The sequence below is a fragment of the Neoarius graeffei genome, chromosome 2 (assembly GCF_027579695.1).
Source record: "Neoarius graeffei isolate fNeoGra1 chromosome 2, fNeoGra1.pri, whole genome shotgun sequence".
Taxonomy (NCBI): Eukaryota; Metazoa; Chordata; class Actinopteri; order Siluriformes; family Ariidae; genus Neoarius; species Neoarius graeffei.
In genome coordinates this window covers 100,027,727-100,053,028 of record NC_083570.1, presented here as the reverse complement: position 1 = coordinate 100,053,028, position 25,302 = coordinate 100,027,727, and the positions used below count along the sequence as shown (strand labels likewise).

Below are 25,302 nucleotides of genomic sequence, written 5' to 3'. Positions count from 1 at the left end.
TTCTCATTTAAACCAAAAAGTTCTATTTTGGTCTCCTCTGTCCACAAAACATTTTTCCAACAGCCTTCTGGCTTGTCCACATGATCTTTAGCAAACTGCAGATGAGCAGCAATGTTCTTTTTGGAGAGCAGTGGCTTTCTCCTTGCAACCCTGCCATGCACACCGTTGTTGTTCAGTGTTCTCCTAATGGTGGACTCATGAACATTAACATTAGCCAATGTGAGAGAGGCCTTCAGTTGCTTAGAAGTTACCCTGGGGTCCTTTGTGACCTCGCCGACTATTACACGCCTTGCTCTTGGAGTGATCTTTGTTGGTCGACCACTCCTGGGGAGGGTAGCAATGGTCTTGAATTTCCTCCATTTGTACACAATCTGTCTGACTGTGGATTGGTGGAGTCCAAACTCTTTAGAGATGGTTTTGTAACCTTTTCCAGCCTGATGAGCATCAACACCGCTTTTTCTGAGGTCCTCAGAAATCTCCTTTGTTTGTGCCATGATACACTTCCACAAACATGTGTTGTGAAGATCAGACTTTGATAGATCCCTGTTCTTTAAATAAAACAGGGTGCCCACTCACACCTGATTGTCATCCCACTGATTGAAAACACCTGACTCTAATTTCACCTTCAAATTAACTGCTAATCCTAGAGGTTCACATACTTTTGGCACTCACAGATATGTAATATTGGATCATTTTCCTCAATAAATAAATGAGCAAGTATAATATTTTTGTCTCATCTGTTTAACTGGGTTCTCTTTATCTACTTTTAGGACTTGTGTGAAAATCTGATGATGTTTTAGGTCATATTTATGCAGAAATATAGAAAATTCCAAACGGTCACAAACTTTCAAGCACCACTGTACCACTCAAAGCCAGCCAATATTATTTATTAAATACTTATGTGGTAGAATATAATGGTAGCATTTTGCATGCTTGTAACAAAGGTGTAAAGTTTGTGTTTAATATGACCTCGCTGAAGGATGGTGGTTTGTTGTGTGTGGTTTTTTTATTATTATTTTTTAAACAGGATTATGATAGGAGTGTGTCTGAAGTAGAGGCGGTCATCCGCTTCGCCTTTCAGGCCTCCATTACTGTGCTTTGCATCGCCTGCCCTTGCTCTCTCGGTCTGGCAACCCCAACAGCAGTGATGGTAGGCACAGGAGTCGGGGCACAGAACGGCATCCTCATCAAAGGCGGGGAACCTCTCGAGACGGCACACAAGGTGGGTCGGGGGGCCGTTTTTAGGAGGGTGTGTTTTGGTCACACTTATTTTATTTTTTTTATGTTAGACTCTTTACCTAAGCAAATATATTGTGACTTTTTTTTTTTTTTTGCTCACCAGTCTAAAGAAAAAAAAAAAAAAAAACTTTGATCTTTTGCCTCAGGTTCAGTGTGTGGTTTTTGATAAAACGGGCACCATTACCTACGGGACCCCCAAAGTGGTGCAGGTGAAGATGGTGGTGGAGGGGAATCGAATGGCTCGCTCTAAACTACTAGCGATTGTGGGCACAGCGGAGAACAACAGCGAGCATCCCCTAGGGGCAGCAATCACACGGTTTTGCAAACAGGTCTGCGCGTTTCCAAAATGAATGAATGCTTCTGTTGAGTCTGGCTGAAGGTCGTGTTTGATGGTGAGGAACGGATTACGCTGTGTGATCTTATTCTGGGCTTATATTCACGTTCAGGAGCTTGGCACAGAGTCCCTGGGTACTTGTACTGATTTCCAAGCAGTACCAGGTTGTGGGATCAGGTGTCAGGTGAGCAACATGGAGAGCCTGCTGAAGAGAGAGGACAGTGACAGTGAGGAGAATGAACGCAACGCCATCCTCGTGCAGATCAGTGACCCCAGAGCCAGCTCCAACGCTCATCCGCTCATCATGGACCCACAGCCACTGAGTGAGTCCTCGAGCCTGGGACCCATTCTGGATTTAAAAACAAAATTAACATGTCTGAGTGGTGACAGCAGTTATCTTTTAATGCTGAACTATTAGTGATTAGTTCATGGCTGTAAATAATAAGCATACTGTACATTTAAAGTGGTTCACATTATTGCTTTTGGCAAGTGACGTGGAAACGAAACAAATGAGATGTTTTGAACTTAAATACTCCTACAGGTCTGAGTTAATCCAGAGAGGGAAGTGAAGAGAAAAATCACTGAAAATGGACGAGAACTTGACCCTTTTCTCAATGAGCTTCCTTCAAGTCAATAAATGTGATTAATTTCAGCAGAGAATCGGTTACAGAAGCTGCTGCATCGTGTTTGAAAAATCTGGAGTCACTGAACTACGGATAGTTATCTTCTTTTCCTCCTCCTCCTTCTCATTGTTCTACTCCTTCTCATCCTGCTTCTTGTTCTCCTTCTTCTCACCTTCTCCTCCTTGTTATCCTTCTCCTTCTTGTCCTCCTCCTTTTCCTTCTTATCATCCTTTTTCTCCTCCTTCTTATCGTCCTCCTTCTCGTCCTTCTCATTAGGATGCAGTGCTGCAGCACAGCAACCTATGGGCTCCCCTAGGGGAGCCCATAGGTTGCAGTGCAAAGCACTGCAACTATTGTTCTTCTACGTATTTCTTTCTTCTTCTCTTCTTCTTCTTCCACTTCTTCTTCCTCTTCTTCTTCTTCTTATTCCTACGCAAATTTCGATTTCGAATAACTCAATAACCGTACGTCGCACACAGACAAACAATACATCAAAACGTGCGGCTCGATCGGACTCGCTATGCTATTACTTTTCTCTACAGAATACGATTTTTTCGCGACATAGTCGCGAAAAAATCGTCCAAAAAAACCCCATTCATTTCTATGGAATTAATTGAAAAAAAAGCACTTTTTCAAACATCCACTGCTCTGGCATGCTTTCACCTAGAGACGTGATTCTAACTCAAAAACGTAGGAAAACCTCTCCTCTGTGGATCTGGCATTCAACTTTTCTGCTAGGTTCTACACTTTCGGATCAGTCCCGGCTCAAACGCCATGTGGGTTCCGGGAGAAAATCCGGCTTTTGAATGGGTGTCTATTGCGTTACACACCAGTGAGGGTCGTTAAGCTTAGAGTGTAGACAGCTTGAAAAAAAAGCTCAAACTTTCTCGCTTAAACTGTGTTTTCAGCCACAAATTTCACTCTACAGACATGATTTTCTCAAAAGTAGTAGTAAAACTTGTCCTGATTCACACAATGTGTCTACCTAAACGATAGGATTTACAGTTTTTGAATGAGAAGCCTCAAAGTGAGGAGAGCACAGGTGAGCGGCCTCATTGACTCCCATTATAAACGGGACAGAAAAGTCTCATTTTTAAATCGCTCTAGTGTCGTCATTTTTAACACGACAGACAAAAAAATACATCATTTTATTCAGGAGACCCTTCTAGCGCTCACTGTGAAAATTTTGTGAATAGCTGCTTCCGTTGTCGAGTTATTTGTCATTGTTCGAGGCCTGGTCCTTCATATAAAACAGCACAAAACTCCAGACCTTGTGTGTCTTAGCTCATTGACACCCATTATAAAAGTGACAGAAAAGTCTCTCATTTTTAACACTACAGACAAAAAATTACATCAGTCTGTTCAGGAGACCCTTCTAGCGCTCACTGTGAAAGAATTTTGTGAATTTCTTTTTTTTGTGAAAAAAAAAAACCCAGCCTCGGTCGGCATGACACTTCACCTTAGCCGCCCACTTTATTAGGAACACTTCTGTTCGTACATACAAACTACAAACACTCTTCTTAGAGTTTAGAGTTTATTTTATTTTTAAAAGGGACAGTCTACAAATTAAACATTATCCTTGTGGTAAGGACAGATGTCTGTCCCAGGTTATAGCAGTACATGCTAATTTCTGCCTGTAGTCAATTTGTTTATACTCTTGAATAGCTCTTCTTCATGACGGCTGCTGTCTCAAGCACACACATAATCATTGCATTGAAACATCATTGCAGGTCACACATTCACGGCCAGCAAACATGCGTGACCGAATTGCTTCGCGCACTGCATCCTCTCACAATTTCCCCCGGGGAATTGTCCGGTCTAGTAGTTCTCCTTCTCGTCCTCCTTCTTCTTCTTCTTCTTCTTCTTCTTCTTCATGTTTAAGTTCTGCTATGGTGTTTTTTAAGTTCTCCGTTTGATCCAGTGAAATATCTTGCTGAACTCTCATCAAGATGGTGGGCCACAAGTATGCCCCTTTTCCACCAAAGCAGTTCCAGGGCTGGTTCGGGGCCAGTGCTTAGTTTGGAACCGGGTTTTCTGTTTCCACTGAACAAAGAACTGGCTCTGGGGCCAGAAAAACCGGTTCCAGGCTAGCACCAACTCTTTGCTGGGCCAGAGGAAAGAACCGCTTACGTCAGCGAGGGGGCGGAGTTGTTAAGACCAACAACAATAACAAGACTGTGAAAGATGGCCATTTTTAAGCGACGAGAAGCAGCAGCTGTACAAACGCAAAGTCATCCTTTATTATTATTATTGCTGTTGCTGCTTCTTCCGTGTTGTTTATGCAAACGTAGCGACGTAATGATGTATACAGCGACGTAATGACGTAGCTTCCCTTAGCACCACGAGCTATGGAAAAGCAAACTGGTTCTCAGCTGGCTCGCAAGTTGAACGAGTTGTGAACCAGCACCAGCCCCGAACCAGCCCTGGAACTGATTTGGTGGAAAAGGGGTAGTAGACAGTTCCTGCTTTATCATTGCTCTGTGTGTGTGATTTTTACATTAATTAGATTCCAGTCATTTAAATACGCTGGGGACAGGACGTCCGTTTCTGCATCCCTTGTTTAAAGTGCTGATGACACGAACATGACTCTATGCAATTTCTTAAATAAACTATGCAACATGGCAAACATGTTAGATTTCTGTTATAATTACGTGAAAAGAAGCTGTTGTTACGCAAATATCCAACTTTTAATTGCACAGCGCAAGAAAACTGGGTCCGTGGCTCGCGGCCATGTTGTGACGTCAGCGGAAGAACACGCTGCGGTTCACTGGCTGTTCTACTCTGGTTCTACTCAATGGAAATGGTGCATGAAAATGCCGGTGAACTCTCTAGTGCTAGCTCTTCCTCTTCTGGGAGTCTAGAATTGTGTTGATCTCTTCCGAATAGAATCTATGATAGCCTGCCCTCTTTACCCTTTGCCTCTCATTACTAGGCGGCAGTTACATGAAAGCCGCAAGCTTTCACAAGCAAATACATGACTGATATCACGCCGACTTTATGATTACATTTATGATTATCATGTAGAATCTATAGCTCTACGTACCTTTATCTTATGTCGTTTCACAACACATGTTCTGACAGGAGGACTGTCTTTGGATCCGGCATAGCTACTAGTAGACCCTCTCCGGAATACTGGCAGTGTTGCCAGATTGGGAGGAATCCCGCCCAGTTGAGCGGTTTCAAGTGCATTTTGGTGGCTTTTGAACATATTTTGGGCTGGAAAACTTCAGCAGTATCTGGCAACACATACTGCTGACGTTTTCCAGCCCAAAATATGTTCAAAACCCACCAAAATGCACTTGAAACCGCTCAACTGGGCGGGAAAGCTCCCAATCTGGCAACACTGTGTAGGCACTGCTGACGGTAGCAACACACGTTTGTGCTGAACTGAACACCCAAGAGATTCTTTTAAGCGGGTAAGGGTGTCAAAACAATCCAAATCGAAGTGTTCAGAGCACAGGACGGATGTTGGTGAGGGCTCCCACTTGTCACGAGTGTGCCTGACTTGCTTCACCCACTTCGCATGCAGCTCGGGATCTCTGGGAAACTTGAATAAACTTGCCCCATCCTTGTAGCTTTTGGAGCAAAAGCCGGCAACACAACGCGAAGGCATAATAACTAATATATAAAATGTATAATAATAATACTAATAATGACAAACTGAACACCTGTCGCATCAACAACAAACTGGTAAGTTAGGAGGAAGGTTCTTTCGCTGACGTCATATAGCTCCTCCTCCTCTTTCGTCTCCTGGGTGCTGCAGCCCCGTCAAATTTGCCCAAATAGCCGCGTTTTTTATCATAACTTGTAAAATAGGCGCCTTCGTGAATTAATATATGGATCATCGGGAATTACTTTTTATGTTATAAAACATCGCCAAAGATGTCAAAAACGTCATCAGCACTTTAAAGGCTTTTAACCACTGTCTCATTTTAGGAACTAACACTACGTTCAGACTGCAACCTGAAACGACCCATATCCGATTTGTTGTGAAATCCGATTTTTTTGTTAGGCCGTTCACATTACCAATTATATGAGACTTGTATGCGATCTCCAATAAGAACGGAAAACGACCCAAAAGTGTCCCGCTTGCGCAAATTGACACGTAATAAGCACATCTACGTAATACGTAAAAAAAAAAAAGCCATTGTTGTTGTTTTCCACCAAAGAGGCGGGATTAGCCAACGCAGAATAGTGACGTTTGTCTCTTGTTGATGACGTGTAGGTCGCATGAATGCGACCTGTCCGGTCAGACTGCAGTCGCATGTGAAAATATCGGATATGCATCGGAATTAGGACCACATATCCAAGCGGCCTGGGTCGCATGTGAAAAAAATCGGATCGGTGTCGTTCAGATTGTCAATAACACATCGGATCCAGGTCGCATATGGGCAAAAAAATCGGATATGGGTCGTTTCAGGGTGCAGTCTGAACGTAGTCTAATTTGCTGCAAGTATAAGCTTTTCTTAAGAATACATGTACAAAAAAGTTGTTGAGCAAACGTGCCTGAGAAGCATTAAGCAATGGAATTCTTACAGATACGATATTTTTATTTAACAAATAATAACTTTTCACAATCGGTACAGTCTCCTTCATACCTGCTACTCATTTTATTTGTTAAAGCTCTTCAGGAGTAAAAACCAGATGTGTTTCTGTTCTGGTGTTTCAGCTTTGGTGCAGTCAGCCTCATACACAGTCCTGATCGGGAACAGGGAGTGGATGAGACGCAACGCCCTCCACATACGGGCCGAAGTGGACGACGCCATGATCGAGCATGAGAGGAGGGGGCGGACTGCTGTACTGGTAGCTGTGGACGGTTAGCAAAAACGCTAGCTAGTATCATGCAGCATCACTCACACTGATGTCATCTATTAATTTTAATAATGCTGCATTACAGTTTCATGAGAGAAGTTTTGTCGGGGTTTTTTTTTTTTATCCTTCCACTGTTGTGCGATAGTTTTCTCCACTCAGACACCACCTGTGCCTGTTTACTTGTACTCAGGTGTGCTGTGTGCCATGGTTGCCATAGCAGACACTGTGAAGCCAGAAGCCGAGTTGGCTGTACACACACTCGCCTCTATGGGCCTGGAGGTGGTTCTGATGACTGGCGACAACAGCAAGACAGCACGAGCCATTGCAGCACAGGTACAATACACTCCTCCTCTCTTTTCAACATGAATTCAGGCCACCCAGTAACTCGGATTTCATTCTTGTATTCAGCCCATTTTTCTGTATGCCTGCTTTGATAAGGAGGTGTGAAACGCTACACAACTGTCCTCTTTATTCCTAAAAGAATGCTCTGTGTAAGAACTAAAAACTGTTTTTGCTGCTTTGGACAGCATTAGACTGGCACAGCGTTATAACTGGGTTCTTGTACAGCGTAAATAACAAGGAATATAGCAATGGAAAAAAAAAAGCTACAGCGTAAGCACTTGCTTGTGATCACTATGCACCTGTCATGACTTTACTGTTGTTCTTATGAACTGCCGTCTTTGAAATCTTGAGGATGGAAGCAACCTGTCGCTCGCTGTATCCCTCTGCCAGTAAAGCCAGACGCAATCCCTTGTTTTTTTCACTCAAAACCTTTCTTTTTAACTCTTTTGGCATGATTAATAGATATTCCAATTAAATTGAAGTTTTTGCCATCCAAACTGGTCCTATTGCAAAAGGATAGTGACGACCACAGCAGCGGTTTTTATACTTTTCCTTGTTAAATGAGATTTGCTTCAGGTGATCACCAAATCACTACCTCATTTACTGCAGGTGCTTAATTGCTGGGTTTCACATGACGTCACATCCGCCTCATTAGTTATTCAAAACTTTAGCTGGCGGTCTACCAAACCTCAGTTGACAAAGCGTTTGTACGGAGAAGCTGCATCGCTCGCATGAAAAATGCCTCACGCTTGCATTGTTTTAGGTTGTTCGACTCGATCAAACCGTGAAACTGATAAAAGTTTCTTCAGGGTTCACCGTGAACTAATAAAAAAGGGTGAACAAACACAGGATTTCACAAAAAAACGTGGAGAAAGGTGGCTTTTGAACCTCTGACTGAAATCGAAGGGAGCCGAGTCGAAGCGTGCTCGAGTTTGAAAGGTTTGTATTTCCCTCTCAGCTACGTCCTTAGTGTTTTTCCAAGTACTTTTCTTGCTACGTGTCATTATTTTACGCTACTTTTTTTAGTCACGAAGCGCTAAAGTCCCCAGCTGTTTCTTTGTTTACTCTTCACAAAGTCCATATGCGTGAAGGTCGCGACAAAATTCTTCCCCAGCCGTACAGTTACAATGCGCCATGATCACTTCTCCGTCTTGTTTAGCTAAGATCCAGGTCTTTAAAGGGGTTTCTGATGATCTTTGTGAATGATTTAGCTGAGAGATAAGAGCAAACACAAGTGAGAATCAAGCCGACTGTTTGTTTGCACTTCATTATAAAGATGTGAACAAAAAAAGCTTAAAAAAAAAACATACCGTATTTTTCGGACTATAAGTCGCACTTTTTTTCATGGTTCGGCTGGCCATGCGACTTATACTCCGGTGCGACGTATATATGTTTGTTTTTTTTTCACCGCGGAATAACTGGAGGTGATGCTGAGTCTGACGACAGCCACGCAGAAGAAGAGGAAACGGCGCTTGATCTGCCGCTGGAGGCAGAGTTGTTCAGAAGCGACACCGAGGATGAGGAATTCAATGGATTTGCTGATTTGGAGTGAAATCATCAGCTTGATAAACTTGATTGACCTGTGTTTTATTATTAATGATAGGCCTATAGTTATTTAAATAAGTTATGTAGTGATTTTAGGCAGTGCTTAATTTGTGAAGTGGGAGGTCCCAGAACGCAGGAGGTGGGTGGGTCCGGCGACTCAAAAAAAAAAAAAAAAAGGCGGGGGATGGTTTACTATAACTTTACGCACATGCGCTTATTGTGTGTGTAAAATAATAATAATAATAATATCAGACATTATGATCTTAGAAAACGCTTTAGTGACAGTTACAGACAGTAATATGTCGTGATATTATATTATAAAATATTAATTTTTATTAGTCTATATATTAAATTATATATTACATTTATCTTCTAAAATAACAGACTGTACTCATCACAACCGGTTTATTTCACCATTGGAGATCAGATCACACAAGACATGAGTTAAATGACTCATTTTAAGGATTTAAGTAGGGGATTTAAAAGCGGTTGTTTTTTTTTTTTTTTTCACTAGACAGTTGTTTTTACTACCGTACCTGTCTTTGGAGATGATATACCTATAGTCTACTTGACTTCTGATTTGATGAATTAAAATTCAACAAAAATGAAGAATGACACTCCTCGATGATGACTACAGCTTTAATAACACAGATGAAAGAGCCATGGGGCGATAATAAGCCCTACCGGTAAAAATATTCTAAACGCAAACTGATTAATGCATCAGTAATAGGCTACTATTATTAGTTATAATAATAATATAGGCTATTAGTAATAACGATAGTGATAGTATTAAAGATAGTAGTAGATATTTAAAATAATCAGACTGGGCTACTTACAGGGCAAAGGGCGCGTTATCACTGCTCAGCTGTTCGTTTATTAAATAAACAATGCAGTCGCGCAGTAACCACGCGCCGCTTATCAGATACAATCACAGATTCTATGGATAGAATAACCCGTCAAAAAAGTGCGACTTATAGTCCGGTGCGACGTATATATGTTTTTTTCGTCTTCATAATGCATTTTTTGGCTGATGCGACTTAAACTCCGGAGCGACGTATAGTCCGGAAAATACGGTACTTAGACGAGCAAAAACAAAACAGGATTCATTGGGCAGTGACTTGATAGCGAGGTCCTTTACCCAGCCACATACAAAAAAGTTGTAAGCCTCCATACTCTTCCACGCTTTCATCTGTTTTGCGGTGTAGAAGGACGTCTGCAACACCAGATAGTTCGAGATGTCGGGGAACTCGACTGAAGGGTAGTTTTCGAGATCGTATGACAAATCCTTCTTTCCCAGACTGTCGGGGTCGATTCCATTGCACACAGAAATCTCCTGAATATATCTAAAGCCAGCAGTGGCTTCTAGATTATGAGCGTACTCTGATAACTTCTCGCTAGTTGTTTGCACTACAGCAGCCGTTTAGACCACCAGCTATTCACTTCTGGTAAAACCGCTAAGAAAAGTCACGAGACTGAAATCCAGCAATATTGTAGATCAATGGATTGGTGTCCTTTGCCCGTGTCTGTAGGTTGGCATCAGAAAGGTGTTTGCCGAGGTCTTGCCCTCTCACAAGGTGGCGATGGTGGAGCAGCTGCAACTGGCAGGGAAGCGTGTGGCCATGGTGGGAGACGGCGTGAACGACTCACCAGCTCTGGCCAAGGCAGACGTGGGCATCGCCATTGGCACAGGCACCGATGTCGCTATTGAAGCAGCAGATGTGGTGCTCATCAGGGTGAGAACTTCCATCCACTGCACTGTAGATGTGATTTTGTCATCTATTTTTTTCCTTCTTTTTATAGCAGTGTTTTCACAATAACTGATTCCCCCCCCTTAAAGGAACAGTCCACCGTACTTCCATAATGAAATATGTTCTTCTCTGAATTGAGACGAGCTGATCCGTACCTCTCCGAGCTTTGCGCGACCTCCCAGTCAGTCAGACGCAGTCAGACGTGCTGTCACTCCTGTTAGCAATGTAGCTAGGCTCAGTATGGCCAATGGTATTTTTTGGGGCTGTAGTTAGATGCGACCAAACTCTTCCGCGTTTTTCCTGTTTACATAGGTTTATATGACCAGTGATATGAAACAAGTTCAGTTACACAAATTGAAACGTGGCGATTTTCTATGCTATGGAAAGTCCGCACTATAATGACAGGCGTACTAACACCTTCTGCGCGCTTCGGCAGCACATTGATACCTTCACTTGGAGTTGTACCATTTTTTTTTTTTTTTTTTTTTAGACAGGGCGGACGGACCAGGGCATTCGCCTGCCTGGCCGTGCCCGACGAGGAGCGCTCTCGGCCGGCTTGGGAGGCAGACGGCAGCCCCTCCTGGAAGTGTGGTTTTACCATGGGCCTCATGCGGAAAAATGACAAAGTCCCAATTTTACCATGGGGCTCGAGTTGTACCATTTTTTTTAGACAGGGTGGACGGACCAGGGCATTCGCCCGCCTGGCCGTGCCCGAAGAGGAGTGAAGGTGTTAGTACGCCTGTCATTATAGTGCGGACTTTCCATAGCATAGAAAATCGCCATGTTTCAATTTGTGTAACTGAACTTGTTTCATGTCACTGGTCATATAAACCTATGTAAACAGGAAAAACGCAGAAGAGTTTGGTCGCATCTAACTACAGCCCCAAAAAATACCATTGGCCATACTGAGCCTAGCTACATTGCTAACAGGAGTGACAGCGCATCTGACTGACTGGGAGGTCGCACAAAGCTCGGAAAGGTATGGATCAGCTCGTCTCAATTCAGAGAAGAACATATTTCATTATGGAAGTACGGTGGACTGTTCCTTTAAAGCTGGACGGCCTTTTGATTTCATAAAATCGGTGAAATTTAGTTCGCTCTGAAATTTGGTCATTGCGATATACGTTTTTCTGTAACACCTCACAAAAATATCAGGCCATTCTGTGGCTGGGAAGTGATTTAATTTGAGGGGATTAAAGCAAATAATGTGCATGAAATCTCTCGCTTCGCGCAGCCAGACAGACAGGAAGTCCGTCACACCGAGGTGCTCACTGAGCACCGATATTTATTTGTTTGGTCCTGCGTTTCCTTTCCTTCGTATATAGCATAACGTCTTTTCTTCTCGCTTTCTTTCCGTTACTGAAGTCAGTCTTTCACGTTTCATTCGCATACTCACATCCTCCATTTTTTTTTTTCTCCTGTTTCAAATTTGTATCCCACAATGCCTTGCGCGAACGGGGAAAGCCCACCACGTCATGCATGATATAGTATCTTGTATTGGGTCATGGTGAAGCAGGAAAAAATAGCAGCGAATTTAGGGCCACATAGCTCTAAATTCATTAATTGTTCTATTAAAAAAAAAACGAATAAAATTGGAAGTCTGTGATTTGAATTCAGGAGCTTTCGGTCCACTAAACAAAAATAATTGGGTGTCGGGAAAATTCTTTTTATGACCTACGCTTGAAAAATCTGAAAGGCGGTCTAGCTTTAATATTAATATTAAACAGACTTTGGAGTATTTTAGTATTCTCCTGCACTTCTCTTAACTCTTTATAATACTTCCTGTCTGTCTTTGCAGAACGATCTCCTGGATGTTGTTGGAAGCATCGACTTGTCAAAGAAGACTGTCAAAAGGATCCGTATTAACTTTGTATTTGCACTAATTTACAATCTTGTAGGAATTCCTATAGCAGCCGGTGAGTATATATATTAAAAAAAGTGTCTCTTGAAGATAAAATCGTCCTTAACAAGTGATAATGGCACCCTATAGAATGGCTCGATTGCAATTTCGGGTATGTTCATAGCTGCTTGTTTGCGTCTAGGTGTGTTCATGCCTATAGGACTGGTTCTGCAGCCGTGGATGGGTTCTGCCGCTATGGCTGCTTCTTCTGTGTCTGTGGTCCTTTCTTCCCTTTTACTCAAATGGTAAGTGTGGTCTGCAAAACATGTTCTAGGGGCCGTGCTCTTTGCTTTTGAGGTTGATTTCTAATATTCTTATACCTAGATCCATCCATTTTTATTAATTATTGTTCTATCCAGGTATAATCCGTTCTATGAAAATGTGCATCAGAAAGCTGGAGTCTCAATAATAACAGCAGCAACAACAGTTTTGTGGGCATCTCTAATTTCTTCTTAATGGCTTGTACCAATTTGTCAGCCTATTTTAGATTCGTTTTTAAAGGACTGATGTTTATCGTGATGAAAACATGGCATTCTAGCGCCACCGAGAGGTAGTCCAGGCAACTGCCATAGGAGTTTTCAACCAGAAAAAAGCAAGATCAAAACTCAAACATGCATGTCTCCCACTCATACAATAACGCTACGTTCACACTGCAAGGCTTAATGCTCAATTCCGATTTTTTTGTGAAATCCGATTTTTTTGTGAGGTCGTTCACATTAACAAATATATGCGACTTGTATGTGATCCTCAGTATGAACGAAAAGCGACCTAAAAGTGTTCCACATGCGCATTGCAGGATACGACGACGTCACACGCAGTGAGCATGGCCAGTGTTTACGGAAGTAAAACCGCCCGGTTGCGGTATGACTCATCCAATCTAGCTTGAATAGCTGCATCCCCCCAAATGGAAATCAGCTCCCTAACCTCTGCGTCCTTCCATTGAGAAGATTCAGAACCTTCACAGCCCGAAGCGTCCCTCGCATTGATGTCATGCGCAGGGGTGCAGATACGGTTTTTGAACTGGGGGGGGACAAAGCTGCCAGCAAACCAACCCCAACCCCGATATGCCTGTCAAACTTGTTGTTAGTAACCATAGCAACCAAGCTCGAGCTCGCAACCTGTGCAGTCTGCGCAGCTCAACCAACCGAATATCAGTCTTTGTTTTGTTTTATGTGAGTTGTTGCAACTATGTATACACTGCTGTGCACCTCAATAAACCGAATGGTAATTAGTCTTTTGATTTTTCCGTGAGGTTTGCCTTATGCAAAGAAAGACAGCATAGACGTTTTTTCCTCCCTATAAGTGGGGGGGACCGAACGAGGTGAATTTAAATCTGGGTGGGACGAGTCCCACCCTCTATCTGCGCCCGTGATTATGCGCCATGTTGTTGTAACTTTTTTGAGAGACCCGCCGCCTACTTCAGCGCAGAATAGTGACGTTTGTGGCTTGTTGATGACGTGTAAGTCGGATGAATGCGACCTGGCGGTTCAGACTGAAGTCGCGTATGAAAAGATCGGATAGGAATCGGAATTAGGACCACATATCCAAACGGCCTGGGTCGGATTTGAAAAAATCGGATCTGTGTCGTTCATATTGTCAATAAAAGATCGGATACAGGTCACATATGGGCGAAAAGATCGGATTTGAGTCACTTCAGCCTGCAGTGTGAACGTAGCCTATGTCCCTGGATCAGGAAACAAAGCGAGCAGAATTATTATTGTTTTGAATGGACCAATGGCTTGTCAGATTTAGGCAAGTATCTTGTACTTAAACTGTTGATGTGAGGGGCAAAAAAGAAGACAGGCAAGGTTCCCTCCCCCCCAAAAGAGGAAACCATATGCAAGATTATTTAAAGGAGAACTGAAGGCAAATTTATTATCAAAATCCTATATCTCATTTTATTAAATATAGGAATGCATTTTTGATCGCTATTTTGTCGATGCTATTGAGGTTTTTCACCCACGTGACCAAGTCATGCGATGTATCGTTAGGCTGCCATTTTGGACGTCACGGCTCGAATCAGTTTGAATGCGAGGAAGGCGACAAACGCAAAACATAAAAGAAAAAGGAGCGAGATGCAGAAAACACCTTCACTATCCAGCGACGTAGGGCATTTACAGGGCGAGCAGAGGGAGAGGTATTTGCAAAAATTGAGGTTAGCAGGCTTAGAGAACGACGTTTACCTGCTTCCACCAGGATTGTTCACTGACGTACGGAAGTACACCAAGCCCTCGTCTTTACCTGACTTCGGCCCACATGATCTGTATACCTATGTCGTTAAAAACCCATCGCCATACACAGGTATTGATCTGAAAGCGTATAAGAGTTTGGATGCCTACAAATATTTTGTGTCAGGCTGGGTAACATGCCTACATCAGCGGGTCGTCCCTGGAGCCGGTGGTCGCCATCTTATTACAGCTAAGGTTTGTTCACATTTTCATTTACTTTCGGTCCTCAGGATAAACAAAATGTTATTAAATGTCATTGAAATAACTTCTTAGTCTGTTGAGACATGGCCCGTTATAAATTTGCTGTTACCAGGCAATGACCAAGAACTGTATTATTAGGGTCGGTGTCTGTGTTGTAGCAGTGTACTAGCAGCTAGCTGTTAGCACTAGCTAATGTCAACAACATAGTAGCTAGTATGTTACTGTAGCAATGTTTACGTTCAGTCATTTGGATGACTGTTAAAACCTTTCAGTCTCAAGTTTTTCCTTTACTGTATTTACTAGTTTACTGTAATTATGATCCGGCAGCTGTTTACACCGGATCCAATGTAAATAGCTGCCGGAGCGCGCTCCGGCTTGCTCCCCCTCAAATTAAGCAGCGCGCTCCGGCTTGCTCCCCCTCAAATTAAGCAGCGCGCTCCGGAACCTCAGCCGGAGCACTCCGGGAGCAAGCCGGAGTGTGCTGCTTAATTTGAGGGGGAGCAAGCCGGAGCGCGCTCCGGCAGCTATTTACACTGCATCCGGTGTAAATAGCTGCCGGATCATAATTACAGTAAACTAGTAAATACAGTAAAAGGAAAAACTTGAGGCTGAAAGGTTTTAACAGTCATCCAAATGACTGAACGTAAACATTGCTACAATAACATACTAGCTACTATGTTGTTGACATTAGCTAGCTTGACCTTCAAAATGGCGGACACCGGGGCGTCACGTGACCCTGTGACGTCAGGTGAAATACCTCAATAGCAAGTTATAAGTGTTTGAAATATGCTCTGTAATATATCAGTCGATATGTCAAAGCAATGGCCGTAAACGAGATTCGTTGAGACCTGTGCGAGATATCGTAGGACGGAAGTAAAACGTACAGCGGAAATCAAAGTGACCAGCATCTGCCAACGGTGTCAAAAGACGCGCGCGCCATCTTTCGAATGCTGACGTAATCAAGCCGGAAGTTTTGTTTGTTTTGATAGCAATCAGGAAAGTTTGAAAAAAGTAGGCAGTAATCATCATTTAAACTCGTTTTTGTGCAATACTTCGTTTGGAAAACAGTTTTCAAAATGGCGGCGCCGACACCTGGATGACACTTCTTCACGTTTCGAAGTCTCGCACAAGTCTCGTGAAGATCGCGCGGATAAGCGACGCCTGCTGTGAACCAAACGAACTAAATTCAACACGGCTAAAAACCGAATAGGCCGATAAGTATCATGTTTAATTGCAATTAGTTGCCAATACAAGTCACGATATAAGGTTACTAAAACCGAAAACGTAAATGAATAACACATTTAATAAATCAAGTTTAAAAATGACTTCAGTTCTCCTTTTAAAGTGTATATAATGCTTCTGAACCTCACTTGTTCCCTTGTACAAAGCAACAGTCATTATGTTGACTGACCATGCGTTTTCGAACCATAGCTGATCCAAAAAGCCATAAATTAATGGAAAATCAATAAGATCAGCCGATTTTAACAGAATCTGCCGAAACTGATCTGGAAGATCCCGAAGGGGTGCGTGACGTCACACGTGTAACAACTAGAGCTGTGCAGTTCCTAAATCTTCTGCCTCGGTTCAGGTGTGTGTTTTGTTTTTTTTTTTTGGAAAAAAAAAACCCTCAGTGCGGTTCCACGTTCGGTTTTTATTTCAGAGCTAAAAAAGCATATAGCAAATTTTGCTCAACAGTATAAAATAAAATTCTAATAAGTGAAAATAAACTGTCTTGCATTAAAGAGATGATAAACCTACAGAAACGGCTAAACTTGCTGTTGAAGTAAGGAACAAAAACAAGCAAACGTGAAGAAAAATTATTCAAAATTCAACTGTCAACATGACTGGTTTAAATCCAGTTCAGCTATGATGCATCATGTCCATATCAGTCATATTCAACAAAATAAAAACATCTCATCTTATTATCTGTAGCCGCTTTATCCTGTTCTACAGGGTTGCAGGCAAGCTGGAGCCTATCCCAGCTGACTACGGGCGAAAGGCGGGGTACACCCTGGACAAGTCGCCAGGTCATCACAGGGCTGACACATAGACACAGACAACCATTCACACTCACATTCACACCTACGGTCAATTTAGAGTCACCAGTTAACCTAACCTGCATGTCTTTGGACTGTGGGGGAAACCGGAGCACCCAGAGGAAACCCACACGGACACGGGGAGAACATGCAAACTCCGCACAGAAAGGCCCTCGCCGGCCACGGGGCTCGAACCCGGACCTTCTTGCTGTGAGGCGACAGCGCTAACCACTACACCACCATGCCGCCCCCAAAATAAAAACATATTAATGTAAAAATAATGTTTCTTGCGTTAAACAGACAAAAAAATGCCAGAACGGCTAAACTTAGACTCGTCACCATGGACACCTGCTTGCCTGAGCGGAGTCGTGTGCGTTTCTGACTAAACTCCTGGCGGTAACCATGAAGATTCCATTGATCTGTTCACGTGGTCTCGAATCTCAATAAGAAGGCAGTTATAGGCAAAGTTTGAGACGCCACTGTAAACTGTCTGCATGTATTTTTTTTTTTTAAATTATTTTTTTCGTTACCAGCTCCTCTCGTTAAAATTATAGTTATCAGGGCAGATGTTTATTTCATATTGTTGCTTGAATGTGTTACAAAAACGTAAAATTGTCAGTAGAGTTATTTCCCATAGATGAGTTAGGTAACAAATTTAACACGATCACACGTGGTATTGTTTACTTTGGCGAGTCGCAACTGATGCTCTTACAGGCAGTTTTTGGTGCAAAAATGATCACCGGCGCTGTAAATCGATCAAACCAATGACCGGCTCAATGTCCAGTATAACACTTAAAACAATTGTTAACTCACCTTTTGTGAGCTCGTTGAAGTTTGAGATGAAGTTAATTTGCATAACTTGGCATCTTGTGTTTGCTTTGAATGTTTTCTTAGGTTTGTAGTATTTCCATATTCGGCACTAATGGCCTTCTGGCATATTGTACAAACTGCATACTTCTGTTCCTGGTCTTCTTTTTTTGAAATATTTCCAGATAGAGCTTCTGTCTTGAGTGTCTTCTTGCGTTTGGTTAGCGTTATCCTTGTCAGACATTTTTAATTTTTGCTACCACATTAGAATACACGAGGACTGAGACTTCCGGTATTGTTGTGCATGCTCGGTTATGATTTTCGGTGGTTAAAAAAGAACCGAACTGACCGCATTTTCGGTTAACCGCACAGCTCTAGTAACAACTCAAATATCAATTTTGTTCCTGTGTGCAGCAGTGGTTCGAGCAGTCTCAATACAGAATCACATTTTGGAGAGAATTCTGACAGAGATTGGGATTCTTATGTCAGATGAAAGAGCAGATGATTATCAAGGATATTCCGGAGTAAACGGTTATCTTTTCCAGCCCCCAAGACAAGAAACTTGCCAGTTCACTCAGTTCATGACAGTCTTCCTCTGTAGCGCGTGCAAGAGAGATGGATGGATGGGGAGATGGATGGATGGGGAGGAGGGGGAGGGATGGGGAGATGGTTGGGGAGATGGAGGGATGGGGAGATGGAGGGAGATGGATGCATGGGGAGATGGAGGGAGGGGGAGATGGATGGATGGATAGAGGGAGATGGATGCATGGGGAGATGGAGGGATGGATGGGGAGATGGAGGGAGATGGATGCATGGGGAGATGGAGGGATGGGGAGATGGAGGGAGGGGGAGATGGATGGGGAGATGGAGGGAGGGAAGGGGAGATGGATGGATGGGGAGATAGAGGGAGATGGATGCATGGGGAGATGGATGGATGGATAGGGAGATGGAGGGAGATGGATGCATGGGGAGATGGATGGGGAGATGGAGGGATGGGGATGGTTGGGGAGATGGAGGGAAATGGATGCATGGGGAGATGGATGGATGGGGAGATGGAGGGAGATGGATGGATGGGGAGATGGATGGATGGTTGGGGAGATGGAGGGAGATGGATGGATGGTTGGGGAGATGGATGGATGGTTGGGGAGATGGAGGGAGGGGGAGATGGAGGGAAGGGGAGATGGATGGATGGATGGGGAGATGGAGGGAGATGGATGCATGGGGAGATGGATGGGGAGATGGAGGGAGATGGATGCATGGGGAGATGGATGGGGAGATGGAGGGAGATGGATGCATGGGGAGATGGAGGGAGATGGATGCATGGGGAGATGGTTGGGGAGATGGAGGGAGATGGATGCATGGGGAGATGGATGGATGGGGAGATGGAGGGAGATGGATGGATGGGGAGATGGATGGATGGGGAGATGGAGGGAGATGGATGGATGGGGAGATGGATGGATGGTTGGGGAGATGGAGGGAGGGGGAGATGGAGGGAAGGGGAGATGGATGGATGGATGGATGGATGGGGAGATGGAGGGAGATGGATGCATGGGGAGATGGATGGGGAGATGGAGGGAGATGGATGCATGGGGAGATGGATGGGGAGATGGAGGGATGGGGATGGTTGGGGAGATGGAGGGAAATGGATGCATGGGGAGATGGATGGATGGGGAGATGGAGGGAGATGGATGGATGGGGAGATGGATGGATGGGGAGATGGAGATGGATGGATGGATGGATGGATGGATGGGGAGATGGATGGATGGTTGGGGAGATGGAGGGAGGGGGAGATGGAGGGAAGGGGGGATGGATGGGGAGATAGAGGGAGATGGATGCATGGGGGGATGGATGGATGGATGGGGAGATGGAGGGAAGGGGAGATGGATGGATGGATGGATGGGGAGAGAGGGAGATGGATGCATGGGGGATGGATGGATGGATGGATGGGGAGATGGAGGGAGATGGATGCATGGGGAGATGGATGGGGAGATGGAGGGATGGGGATGGTTGGGGAGATGGAGGGAAATGGATGCATGGGGAGATGGATGGATGGGGAGATGGAGGGAGATGGATGGGGATGGTTGGGGAGATGGAGGGATGGGGAGATGGAGGGATGGTTGGGGAGATGGAGGGAAATGGATGCATGGGGAGATGGAGGGATGGTTGGGGAGATGGAGGGAAATGGATGCATGGGGAGATGGAGGGATGGTTGGGGAGATGGAGGGAAATGGATGCATGGGGAGATGGAGGGATGGTTGGGGAGATGGAGGGAAATGGATGCATGGGGAGATGGATGGTTGGGGAGATGGAGGGATGGTTGAGGAGATGGAGGGAGGGGGAGATGGAGAGAGATGGATGCATGGGGAGATGGAGGGATGCATGGGGAGATGGATGCATGGGGGGATGGGGAGATGGAGGGATGGGAGATGGAGGGAAGGGGAGATGGATGGATGGATGGATGGATGGATGGATGGATGGATGGATGGGGAGATAGAGGGAGATGGATGCATGGGGAGATGGATGGATGGATGGGGAGATGGAGGGAGATGGATGGTTGGGGAGATGGGGAGATGGAGGGATGGGGAGATGGAGGGATGGGGATGGTTGGGGAGATGGAGGGATGGTTGGGGAGATGGAGGGAGATGGATGCATGGGGAGATGGAGGGATGGTTGGGGAGATGGATGCATGGGGAGATGGAGGGATGGGGAGATGGAGGGATGGGAGATGGAGGGAAGGGGAGATGGATGGATGGATGGGGAGATAGAGGGAGATGGATGCATGGGGAGATGGATGGATGGATGGGGAGATGGAGGGAGATGGATGGTTGGGGATGGTTGGGGAGATGGAGGGATGGGGAAGATGGATGGATGGGTGGGGAGATGGATGGTTGGGGAGATGGATGGGTGGGGATGGTTGGGGAGATGGAGGGATGGGGGGATGGATGGATGGTTGGGGAGATGGATGGGTGGGGAGATGGATTGGTAGATGGATAGGTAAATAGGTGGATGGATGGTTTGGTGGGTGGATGGATGGATGGATGGGTAGATGGGAGGGGTGGATGGATAGGTAGATAGATGGAGGGGTGGATGGAGAGAGAGAGAGATGTGCAGAATGCGGTGGTTACCTTTCATCATATTTTCCTGAACAAAACTAAAAACATTCTTGCAATCTGAGAGCGTTTAGCACGTTTCAGTTCATAATCGATGATTGCGTGTGCACGTTTTTTTCCTGTTAAAGTGCATCAGATGTGATGAGATCGGATGTCACGAGCGTGTAAACGTTGCTCATAATCCTGTGTCTGGTGCACTGTGTCAGTGAGAGAGAGAGAGATAATGGGGAATCCATGAACTGTTCAAATGTCACATCAAATGTCATTAATTAAATAAAAGGGTTTCTTTTTGCGCCAGTAATTCCCATGTGGTCGTTCTGGTGGCGATGAACACTTGATGAATCAGATTTATTATTAATCAGCGACACGAAATCTGCCCGCTTCGTTTGCACAAACCTCACCCGCTGTTGCTTTAGATTAGTGTCATTTCTCAGAAATTCGTGACCCGAATGTCCTGGTGTATATGGATTTGAACTCCAAACACAATGCAGCGCTTTCATATCATTATTTTTGTAAGATTCCTTCAATCTCGGTGAGTAAACAAGCACCGAGTCAGATGAACCGAAATGACCCAGATAACTGGGGTTCAAATTGTTATCAGAGGCAAGGCTGCCTTTTTCTGGGATCCGGACGCCACAATTTATCGCTAGTTTTGTGCTAAAATAACACATAATTATTTGTCCCCCTGCTTTATTAATTCATTTTGGTCGTTACTAATGAGAGATCCTCATTTTAAAGCATTACAATGAGGCATTACATACACTTTAAGCTATTGTGGCTTCTATATGAAGTGCAGGGCTGCTATATAAAGGACAGTATGTCTTTTTGTCTGCCGTAGCATTAGTTTCCCTTTAACAGTGCTATTTGTAAGAACTTGATTTAAAAAAAAAATGTTTTAAACTAATGTGAAAAATGAGAAGAAATAAGTTTTGACGTTGTCAAGTGTTGCGGACGTCAGCGTATGGCATTGCAAAGATATCTACTGAAGTTAGCATGCTAACCAGTAGCCCCAAGACAGGACGGACCGTCAGTCTCATGATGCTACTTTTATATCTCAAGGTTTGATAGTGAGGCACTGTAGCACCCAACAATCCCAAAGGTTGTTGGGAGGTGGTAAGAGCAAATGTTAAAAATAATAGAAACGGAGAGGAATGCCACCATTCACCCTCTTCAGTAGTAATGTCAGCAGCGCTTGCTGTATGGGAAGCGCCTACCCGTTTACATAGTAAATTGCAAATTTTTTTTATCACTGCGTACCAACATAAAAAGTATGCTCAGCCTCACAAGAGTTGGACATTTTATAGGAAAAACCCTGATTTTTCAGAACATGCACTCAGATTTGCACGATACTGATTATTTTCGGCATGGCGATCTTTCTTTTATCTGAATGTTGACGGTGAAGCCACTGGATGCAGCCATGTTGGATTTTGGTCCAAATTCGATGACCCCTTATGATGTTAGAGTCTAACTCGCTTTCTGTTGGTCGACACTGGCAGACCAAAATCGATACCAGAGGTCGGGAACGATCATGACCCCGGCGGGCCTTTTCGCGGTAATTTCGGCCAAACCGGAAGCCGGCCAGAGTCAGCGGAAGTTCTAGTCACGATCAATAGATGTGCATCCTTCTACAGAAAACAATAAAAATATTGGATTCTGGAGGGTAGAGGAAAAAAGAGAACGTTCAGGGAGGTTAATCATATTGTTTTGAAGAAGTCACATTTGATTAGAATCATGTCATACATGGCGCTTTTGAGCTCCACCTTCTGAAAAGTAACGTGTGGAACTGTGCTGCCACCTTTTGCCTTGTTGTGCTGTCACATGCAATAAAGAGCGTTTGAATGGCAGTTCGGCGAGTTGTAGAGAAGAGAATACAGCTAAACACTACAGGTGTAGTGGTTAGCGCTGTCACCTCACAGCAAGAAGGTCCGGGTTTGAGCCCCGTGGCCGGCGAGGGCCTTTCTGTGTGGAGTTTGCATGTTCTCCCCGTGTCCGCGTGGGTTTCCTCCGGGTGCTCCGGTTTCCCCCACAGTCCAAAGACATGCAGGTTAGGTTAACTGGTGACTCTAAATTGACCGTAGGTGTGAATGTGAGTGTGAATGGTTGTCTGTGTCTATGTGTCAGCCCTGTGATGACCTGGCGACTTGTCCAGGGTGTACCCCACCTTTCGCCCGTAGTCAGCTGGGATAGGCTCCAGCTTGCCTGCGACCCTGTAGAACAGGATAAAGCGGCTAGAGATAATGAGATGAGAAATTTCAAAATAAATAACCTTTTGCTCCAGTATTTTTTATTTATTTTTAAACTCTGAGCAATTGATGGATGTTTTGGGCACAAGAATAGCTCCTGAAGGTGCTTTTACTTTACTTTCTCGAGATGGATGTATATTGCTGGAAGCGGCCAAATAAAGCTGACGGGTGGGGGGGAATCAAAATTTCCAAAAATTGAAAATTTCAAACAGCTATAACTTCTGTTCTATTGAACCTTGGGGGGGGGAAATAAAACCATTTTTGAATTCAGAACTGCATACTTTTTTTTTCCTCCCCCCTTTTGGAATGCCACACTTTTTGATCACAACTCTATTTAAAAATGGCCCGTCATCGCTCTCTTCGTAGGACTAGTAGCATTTTGCTACTGTTATTAGATGCTGTAAAAGAGGGAGAATACAAACAAAGTGTGAAAACCAACACTAAGACATGTGACAGATATAAGACACAAAATGACGAAGTCAAAAGGAAGCACAAATACAGTAACATAGATACAAATATTTAAGTTATTCCACAAAATCGAGCCGTACGTGAGCTGATAGCCGACGAGGCGCGTAGTGCTGAGTCTACTATAAGCCGTGTACAATGAGATTGAGTGGAATAACTGTTTGATTCTATCCACCTTCACTGGATTTTGAGAAACGGCGCGTTTTTATTTTTTGCAAATTCGATAAAGAAAAACTTTACGCAAAACGTCCGACAAAATCATTTCCACTTAGACGGACTTCTTAACCTATCGACGGCTGCATGAATTGACTTTAGTGTTGTTTTTTTGTAGAAAGTGCTGTCGAGGTATAGAATAGCTTTAGACATTTATTTAATTCTTCCTTGGACTTTCAGTGATGTAATTTTCAAACAACTTTGAGCTTTTGAACCAGTCTGTAAAAAAAAAAAAATCAATTTTCATGCTTAAAGAAGAATGTAAACAAATCAGTGAAATGACGGTAATGATTTGTGAAAAATGCTATTATTATTATTATTATTATTATTATTATTAAGTGTTGCCAGACAAAACAAACCTCGCCCGGTAGCACTTAGGATGAATATGAAGAAAGATCTCGCCAAAAAAACAATTTTGACCTTTTTGGTGACCTTGATTTTTGATCTTGTGTGTGAACATACACTACCGTTCAAAAGTTTGGGGTCACCCAGGCAATTTTGTGTTTTCCATGAAAAGTCACACTTTTATTTCCCACCATAAGTTGTAAAATGAATAGAAAATATAGTCAAGACATTTTTCTGGCCATTTTGAGCATTTAATCGACCCCACAAATGTGATGCTCCAGAAACTCAATCTGCTCAAAGGAAGGTCAGTTTTATAGCTTCTCTAAAGAGCTCAACTGTTTTCAGCTGTGCTAACATGATTGTACAAGGGTTTTCTAATCATCCATTAGCCTTCTGAGGCAATGAGCAAACACATTGTACCATTAGAACACTGGAGTGAGAGTTGCTGGAAATGGGCCTCTATACACCTATGGAGATATTGCACCAAAAACCAGACATTTGCAGCTAGAATAGTCATTTACCACATTAGCAATGTATAGAGTGGATTTCTGATTAGTTTAAAGTGAGCTTCATTGAAAAGAACAGTGCTTTTCTTTCAAAAATAAGGACATTTCAAAGTGACCCCAAACTTTTGAACGGTAGTGTACTTGGCCAATAAACATGGTTCTGATTCGCTGCTGCTCTCAGCCAATCAGAACACACTGTACTGGTCTCAGCCAATCAGAGCACACCATACTGTGTGATTGTTACATTCTTGCAGCACGATGACATAGTGGCTACCGCCTCTATATGAAGCAGTAGCCACAAAAACCTTGACCAGATGACCCCAAAATGTTGGAGGTTCTGTTTGAGACCAATGCCCATCTGTCCTGAAAGTTTCATGAAGATTGGTCCAGCCGTTTTCCCGTAACATCGTTAACAAAAAAAAAAAAAAAGAAACCCGACTGAAAACGATACCTCAACCCCTGGTGGACTCCGTCCCGGGTAAGATGATAATACTTAAAAAAAAAAAAAAAGTTCTTACTATCAAATACTTTTCATTCTATATTTTGCTTTTTTTTTTTGTATTTTTTGGGGTTTTGTTTTCAAGTCGAGTTTTTATTTCGTCCTC

The 25,302-nt window shown here is 43.7% G+C and overlaps 1 protein-coding gene across 1 annotated transcript in view; it reads left to right on the top strand.

The window, feature by feature from the left end:
* Window positions 1–25,302, top strand: part of atp7a (ATPase copper transporting alpha) — a 132,027-nt gene that overhangs the window by 97,748 nt on the left and 8,977 nt on the right. Inside the window, exons 15-22 of the mRNA XM_060915283.1 lie at window positions 1,028–1,222; window positions 1,386–1,568; window positions 1,686–1,896; window positions 6,866–7,012; window positions 7,199–7,341; window positions 10,425–10,628; window positions 12,442–12,559; window positions 12,686–12,788. Coding sequence (XP_060771266.1) covers window positions 1,028–1,222; window positions 1,386–1,568; window positions 1,686–1,896; window positions 6,866–7,012; window positions 7,199–7,341; window positions 10,425–10,628; window positions 12,442–12,559; window positions 12,686–12,788 — 1,304 coding nt within the window. The remainder of the gene's footprint in view (window positions 1–1,027; window positions 1,223–1,385; window positions 1,569–1,685; window positions 1,897–6,865; window positions 7,013–7,198; window positions 7,342–10,424; window positions 10,629–12,441; window positions 12,560–12,685; window positions 12,789–25,302) is intronic.